The 8497-nt window shown below is 44.6% G+C and overlaps 1 protein-coding gene across 4 annotated transcripts in view; it reads left to right on the forward strand.

Moving 5' to 3' along the window:
- GRAP2 (GRB2-related adaptor protein 2) overlaps nt 1-8497 on the forward strand; it is a 45940-nt gene that overhangs the window by 30141 nt on the left and 7302 nt on the right. For all 4 annotated transcript variants that reach the window (XM_019544965.1, XM_019544966.1, XM_019544968.1 and 1 more), the window contains exons 3-6: nt 1616-1718; nt 4832-4923; nt 6878-6997; nt 7615-7783. In XM_019544965.1, coding sequence (XP_019400510.1) covers nt 1616-1718; nt 4832-4923; nt 6878-6997; nt 7615-7783 — 484 coding nt within the window. The remainder of the gene's footprint in view (nt 1-1615; nt 1719-4831; nt 4924-6877; nt 6998-7614; nt 7784-8497) is intronic.

Here is an 8497-nt window from a genome sequence, read left to right on the forward strand (position 1 = left end):
TTGCCAACTGAGCCTCCTTTGTATTGCTGACCAGACCTCGGACTGGGTCCTAGAAGGACGTTTACCTACATCACAAAAAATACCAGTACAACTGACACTGAGCTACTTCCTGCTTTGCTATTGGCAGCCTCTGCTGACAGTCCATAAATTCTGTAGGCCAGGAGAAGCAAAGAGCTTTTGATCATAAAGATGGTTCTTTTATGGCACATCTGACTTACCTTAGCAGGAAATGGTGAATAAGTGAAGTTCACACTGCTACTTCCCATCCTACATCTGCTGTGTTGATTAAAAGGAGACTTTGGTTTTCAGGGCTCTTGGTCTGATACAGAGGTAGGCAACCTTCAGTATGTGTGCCAGAACATGGCATGCAAAGGCATTTTGCTTGGCACACACCTCTCAGGGCAGGATGGCAGGGGAGCTATGAGGGGCCTGATCCTTGTTGTGGCAGTATAACCCCAAACCCTTTCCTACTCTCTGTCCCAATGTGTGCGTGCACCCACTACTAGCAACAAACTAGGCTGAGGCTCTGTGGACCCTGGTGCAGCTGCTTGCAGCCTCCCCACCACCTGCTGCAAGTAGCTCAGGCTCCGTGGCGGGAATCAGGGGCCTGCCCAGAACCCAGGCCGGGTGTGGCAGAGAGCTGGGAGGCTGCAAGTGGTTGCATCTGGGTCTGCAGATCCCCAGCCCAGCTCGTTGCATGTGCGCCTGGGGGCAGACAGCAGGGTAGGAGCTGGGGCTGCGCTGCGACAGCAAAGACTGGGCATACTGCAGCTCCCCTACATCCGCCCCTGGCGCGCAACATCTTACAAGTCGAGGTTATGAGTGTTTTTGGCATTTTGCCCAACAACGTTGCCAACCCCTGGTCTTGTACCTTTCATAATTAGTAAACTGTATGAAATGTGAACTCAGGCTCCTGAAATCTTAACTGTTGGACAATGAGGCAAAGTTCTTGAATGGCATCATTTGCAATTTAGTATTCTATAAACATCAAAACAGAGAATACAAAATTTCTGCACAAATATCTTTCTATCATTGGAAATCAAAGTTTATGCATGCCAGGACTTTCTAGGAAATGGTCAATATTTCTTTATTCAATATTATGGTCACTGTGCAAGAAAGAATGTTTTTTATTGTAGGATGCCCCTTTTATCCATCATTTGCATCTGTCTGTGATAATGAGTAGGCCAGTGCAGAGAACAAATGCATCCTTCTGCTGGATGAGGGACTAGTAATTTAACTGCACTCTGTTTACTGAAAACCAAGTCAGAATTACCATCAATATAGTTGGATGCAGTATGCAGACCTCCATTATAAGACTGCTGGGTGGAAAGAATAGTTCATAGGAAAGGGCAAATGCTTTGGTTTGTTCTGAGCCTTCTTGATGAAAAGCAAACCACTATTATGAGTTAGGTTTTAGCAAATGTTCCCACCTAGGCTCTGTCAAAGAGAACCCAAAAGTCTGATTCCAGTGCCATTGGCACCCTGAGCAAGTAGAGATCACAGCATCAGCACACCAGTTCATAGTCTCCAGAACAGGAAAATACAACCTCTTCTACAAGCCAGACTCAGAGGACCCAGAGTCCCACAGGCAATGATAAACTTTAATCTCTTTCAGCTTTTTCCTGTCACCAGAACACAGTATGGAGGCCATTGCCAAGTTTGATTTCAATGCTTCTGGAGAAGATGAACTGAGTTTCCGGGCTGGTGATAGTCTAAGGGTAAGTAAATGATTATATGAACCCGGTCAGATTTAACTGTATCAACCTGTCCATCCAGCAGTCATTCCTGCCTGTGGCAGGGGGTCAGGCTAGATGATCTGTTCAGATCCCTCCTGACCCTAGCTACTATGAAACTATGAAACATAGGATGTCTTGAAACAATGGTTCATATGCTACTGGTGTCCCATGCAGGTCCATAGAAAGCTTTCTCATAACACACTGCGTACAGCCTTATTTCCAATTGTTCCATTGTTATAAAAGATGGCTATCCTATAGCAAATAACTTCCATGATATTACTTTTTCCTGTAAATAATTGCTGTAGTTGCAGCAAGGATTTTATGCAAAGGAAAGTGGCAAAGGAATTATCCACAAAATAATCTCTGTATTAAAAGGTGGTACATATACTGTGAAAAAAGTTTGAGAGACTCTAGGCTAGCATATTATGATGCTTTCAGGAAAGAAGAGAGAGTTGGTAGGAAAAGAGTGGGAAGTAGTGAAGGACGAGTATCAGCAATGTAGAGCAAGCACGTGAAACTTCCTATTTAGTCTTTATTCATTTATTCTCTGTTTGTAACTGTTTGTCTCTTGTTTTCCCCAGAGGATGACTAAGGATAAACCCACATGCCTTCACATAATTGCCCATGGACTTTTCACCCCATAGTACCCTGTTCCATACTCATTCCACTCCAGCCAAAGACATCTAAACGTGACTCCCTTTAAAACTCACCAAGTCCCCCGCTTAACTGGACAAAAGGGAGGTTGTTGAGGAATGAGATCCAACTACTCAACCTTTGCAGGGCACCTTGAGCTTGCCCTGCAGCTCCCTTTGCTGATCCAATGCTAGGCTCCCCTCTCAGTTTTGCCCCTGTCAAAACCACCACTTTTCATTTTACTTTCCCATAATTTCTTGAGGCTTATGAGAAAGTTGGCTCCATCCAGAAGGTCAACTATTAAGAGAGATAGGATATATCCTTTAACCCTCCACTACAGGATTTTGAAAATTTGACCTCTAAAGTGCTTCTGATGCTTTCTCAGCCCAAACTTGGTCTTTATATCCCAGTTGCCTGTACCTTGGCATCCTGGGTTAAATGTATTATCTCTGTTTGGTCAAGAAACCTGAATTCTATTCTTGCCCTTGCCACTGGTCTACTGGGTAACCCTAAGCAAATCATGTCTCTGTGCCTTGGTTTTCTCCACCTGAAGCTGAGAATAATAGCAGCCTCCTTTGTAAAGCCCCTTGGGATCTGCTGAATAAAAATGCCAGAAAACCACTGGCTGTTATGGCTGTTGCTTATTTTCACTGAGAATATGCAGGCAGAAAGCCAGACACATGCAGACATTGCACCCTTCCTCCCAGATGTGACTGAAATAACTCCCTAAAAGCCAAGACACATCAGTAAATAAACCAAAGGGGATATCTCTTTCCCGTTCTGTCTCTTTCTCACAAACACATGTGCATGTGCGCACACATGTGTATGCAAAGCCCCTAGCTGCCCCCCTTTTGCTGCCTGCACAACCTGCTGGGGTTTATCTTATCTGATTTGTGAAGCAGATAAGGCAAACAGTATTGATGTGGAGATTAAACAAACAGGAAACATGAGGCCCTGAACCAGCACAGACAGGAGGAAATCCACACCCCAACCCCATTCTCTGAGAGAATGACACTGAGAGGGCCCGTCTTCTGTGTACCAAGACCTTGCAGGTGGCTTGTTCCAGAAAACTTGCTGCTAACAGAGCTGGCTCCAGGCAGGAGAGAAGGGCTTACTGCCATAGTTGCACCTATTTTAGAACCGAGCGCCAGAAAGGAAAGGAGTTGTATCCCATGTTGCCTACTGGGAAGGACAAGAGACACCGTTGCCTTCTGTCGTGTGGGGGAGGAGGAGGACAGGGGCATCAACTGGCATAACAGCAGGGAAATCCTCAGCCCTTCCCCACCCAGTCTCCTTTTGCACAGGTGAAAGGACTACATGAAGAGTATATCAATACAGAATCAGTTCCAGAAATAATAACTCCTTGTCAATGCTGAGCAATCAAAGAGTGTGAGTTACCCTCTTTGTCCCATTAATGAGATTGGCTTAAAAATCATGAGATTTACATCAATACATAAATAAATATGGGCGGGGGGAAGAGGGGTTGCTGTCTTCTGTTTTCTGAGCCTTCAGGGCTTATGGCTTCAAGCTTTTTTTCACAATCAGAAAAGATAGGTGCTTTTTCATAAACTGAAAAGTGAGATTCTCCTGTATTACGGGAACTGGAATTTTAAAAGGAAGCCACAAACTGCAACACTGGTAGGAAAATCATGACAGCAGACAGCACTGCTAGGTACTTGCCACCTGTTCCCTCCCCACCAGCTTCAGGCTGCATCAGGACCATGATGGGGTTGAGCCAGAGTGCAGCACACTCCGGCAATCCTTGTTTAGCAGGACAGTTCCTGGGGGCTATTCCAGCTGGCATCAGTAAAGCAGTATGGAGGCAGCTCCAATTTGCAGTGTATGCTGCCCCAATGTATCCCCAGGATCTAGGGAAACAAAAAAAATGGCTTTGAATTACCTTTGCCTTTTCCTCTGTATTTGCCTTAGGGCAGGCTCAGCACAACTAGGAACTCAGCCCACTGATTTTATTACATGCAGTGACAGTAACATGTACATGTAGACATACACTTAAGTAACAGTATTTGAGATTTTTCGTCTTTTGCTAAATTGAGACACTCCACTGCAAACTATTAAACAGCACAAAGAACTGCTTAAACCCACTCTAAGTCTTTCAGAGCAGGACTCCATCTCAGAGGCATTAGAGATGTGCAGCCCACATCCCTCAGCCATCCAGCAAAGCCTGCCAGAATAGGGATAAAACTAACAAGCAGTATCTCTAATTCCACTCTACCTTCCTCATAGCTTTATTTCAACTCAGCTAGCCTTTGGCTACCAGCCCTGTTGCAAGTGCGAGGAGTCATGAGATTGGGATGCCAAAGTTCTCGGCACCTGCAAACCTGATGCAGTCTGCTTTTATCTTTCCACAGAATTCCAAATGTTCTTCCTTTTTTCAGTGACTTTTCTATCTAACTACCTTGCCTTTCTCAAGGAGGTTTATTTATTCTTTTTGTCTGATGCAGATTTTAAGCTCCCAGGAAGAGTGGTACAAGGCTGAGCTGAGAAGTCAAGAGGGATATGTCCCCAAGAATTTCATCAATTTTCAAATTCCTGTGTAAGTACGACAGGGAGCATGTGTGTTTCCCTTTGGCTTCTCAGAAAATTGTAGTGTGTGTTCACGCATGCTGGAGAAAGCACTGATTGCATTGTACAGTTTGGAATAGGAAGGGACCCTGACAAAGCTCCACACACAGCTTTGCCAGTTCATCTTATTCCTGTCCTGTAGCCCCCTTGCTAGTGCAATCTTGGATGGCCTCCAAATTTCTATATCACTCTCAATTGACTCCTTTGTTATTACTACTCAGAGGGATGTTTCAGGAGCTGTTTCTAGCTCTCCCTTTGACAGAAGGGGAATTGCCATAATATGAAGTCTTAGTGACAAAAAACCTAGTGGAAAAAAAAGAATAGGAGATTTTTCTCTCTCAGAACAAGTAAAAACCCTCCTAGTAGACCTTATGAATCAAAGCCCCCTGTCTGCATATCTGTTTCCTTTGATACACTAGAGGTCAGAGTGATGTTACATGAGAAATGGTGTCCATGGGTTGTCAGAGATGACAGGCATGTAGCCCATAGGCCCTCAACTCTGCCTCCTCCTTTGAAGTGCCCTGATTTTGCAGCTGGACATGGAGCAGTCAGACACATGGCTTTCCCATATTGCTCCCCACTGTGATGCTGCAGCAAGTTCAATAGGAGCAGGACAAACAGGATTGCAGTTTTATGGAGGATTCTACAAATTTAGATGCATATAAACTACTGTGCTATCTGACCCAACAATGCTATTGTACAGTGCACTTGCAAACCTTTTCTTTTGATTGGCAGAAATTTTCCATGAAGCTATAGCTGCTTATGCCTCCTGCTTTGAAAGTGCTGCAGTATTTCAGAAAAAAAGCATGCAGGGGCTTTTTCCTACTATACCTAGTATATTTGCCAACCAATACTGTTTTTTGCATATTATTACCCTGGGGTAGGTGTTAGAAAGGCTGTAGGTACTAGTGGGATTGTACTGTCTGTGAATGCTGATATGTGACTGCCCCCTGTTGGATGGACCTTAGCAGACCTTTTGTGTATGAATTCCACCTGCTGCCTGAACTGAGGGACTTTTAGTTCTACAAATACAGGCTTGTATTCATTCAGTTCAAGTGGGATGAGTTCTCTTCTTCAGTCCTTCATGTGGACTGCTAGCTGTTGACTGAGGTGATTGTGCTTCAGGTAGTTATACCACCAGTGCCTTCCTCGCACACATGGTACACTTGAATCACATACTAATTATGTCTTCTGCCACTTTCTATTTCCCTCCCTCCCCTGCACATGTGCGTGCTTACATTCTCATGAGCTCTCTCTCTCTCTCTCTCTCTTCCTCTCCCCCCCATGCCCCATACAATAGCTTAAATTAAACCTTTCCAGTTTGATTTCCTTTTCCTTTTTAGAGCAGCAAGAAATCCATGTTTTTTAAGAAGTTCAGGCTGAACATTGTCAGTAGATAACGAAAGGAAGTTATTTGCTTTTCATGAAGAGCAGTTTTCCCCTCCTATAAACTATGCTTTCCGGACATGCCCTGTTAGTAGAGATGTTCATGTGGCATCCTATAGACCAGGAGCAGCAAGCTCTTTTGGCCCCCTGGGCTGGATCTGGACTGGAGGGCTCCTGTTGCACTGGATCTGGACTACAAGAAGCCTCACCAGCTGGATCTGGATCCACCTCTGGCATCAGGCCCTGCAGCTTGTAGTGTCAATTGCTGTTGGTTCCTGATCCATGAAGATTAATACATGCACTGCTTTCACCCACATATTCCCAATGGAGATATCTATGCCAGATTTTGGCAGTGAGCCCTGTTCCCAAACTCACAGCCCCTCCAGGAGCAAAGCAGGCCATATTTTTTACATCTGTGTTCTCAACCCTTTCTTCACTCCTTCCCCTGCCTCTGCTCACTCATTCTCTTTCTCTTCCCTCTTTTTTTTCTCTAATTCACCTTTCTTATTCATGTTCATGTGATCTGTTCCATTTGACAGCTGGTTTAATGGGAGGATATCCCGCCATGAGGCAGAGAACCTACTCATAAACAAAGAAATTGGCTCCTTCATCATCCGAGCAAGCCAGAACTCCCAGGGTGACTTCTCTATCTCTGTCAGGTACCTGCTACTTGCAATTTCTTTCCATCTTTTCCTGGCCAGTGCAATCCTCAATCTGCTTCTTGACAGGAACCCTAACATGGCACTGCCTTTTGGGAAGCTTGTGTGTTGCCAGTCACTGGTCACTGGAAGATCTACTTTGTAGTCAAATAGGAATAAATGAGGCATCTGCCTCCCAATTGTTTCTTCCTCCTTCAGAGTGACACAACACATGCCCAGTGCCACAGCTGTACCACCAGCTGTCCTCCTCCTTTTGCTTGATGTAGCAAAAAGGAGAGCATCTTTGGGACAGCTTCTCCAATACAGAACATGTGCCTTCCAGGTGTTTGCTTTGTAGAATGACTGAGATTGCTGAACCCCATAATATTAATTAGGAGGTGATTTCCACCATTAACATGACCCTTGTTGATGTTGTATTTTTGTAGTTAGCTGACTGATTCCTTTACAAAGCCACATTCAGATTCAGCACATGCAGGTTTATCTCCACGTATGTCACTTTCTGGAAGTCTGAATTTGAGCCCAGAACCCACAAGGGGCCTTGAGATCCTTCTGGATAAAAGGGTTTTGAGGAAGGCAAAGTTGTAAGCATCTGATATTTTTATTCCCATTGCTCCCAGGCATGAAGATGATGTTCAGCACTTCAAAGTGATGAGGGATGCAAAGAACAACTACTACTTGTGGACAGAGAAATTCCAATCTCTAAACAAGTTGGTGGAGTACTACAAGACAAACTCCATCTCCAGACAGAAGCAGATCTTCCTGAGGGATGATAGCCGAGAAGAGAAGGTATCCCTGGGACTTCCAAAACAATCCGTATAGGATCCTATGTGAAAAGGAATCTAGCCCTAGCATGTTGTTTCAGAAGACCTTCCTTAGACTCTCAGCGAGGTCACTAGGGTGGTGGGCCTCTCAGCCCTGTTGATTGCTTCATAAAAACATTTTGTAACTGAGAATAATTTTCTGTCTCCTTTTAGGACAGCAAAGAGTATGTAGCAAATCAGGATTTGAGGAGCTTTGGCAGAGCCATGTGGGGGCCCCAAGGCTGGAATAGCAGGAAGTGCTGTAGGGGAGGACTGAGGTACATTGGCATAGTTACAGGAGAAGGCAGGATTTGTTTTCCAAAGCAGGAGTTGTGAAATAGGTTTGAGGAAAACTGCTGGGAAATAGAAAAAGAGAGGGGGAATACTTAGTCTAGTGGCAAGTTTGGGAAAACAAGACTATTAATTTAGTTTCTTTCTCTCCTTGAATATAAACTGTGTGCATTTTAGCTGAAAATTCTCACCAAGGAATCACTGATCCCTTATTTACAACACAAAGCAGGGAGGTATAGAGGTACAGGAGACAGAATGTAGGAGAAGTGGCGAAAGGGGCAGAATGGTACCTACTAGGAGAATTCAGAAGTTCTGAATTGTAATTGATGGCAGTCACTCATCGTGGTGCCCTGTGACCAGTGGGTTCCCTCAAGGCTCTGTCCTTGGACCCATACTGTTCAACATCTTC

Source organism: Crocodylus porosus, unplaced genomic scaffold (genome assembly GCF_001723895.1).
Source record: "Crocodylus porosus isolate Cpor-Errol unplaced genomic scaffold, CroPor_comp1, whole genome shotgun sequence".
Classification (NCBI taxonomy): Eukaryota; Metazoa; Chordata; order Crocodylia; family Crocodylidae; genus Crocodylus; species Crocodylus porosus.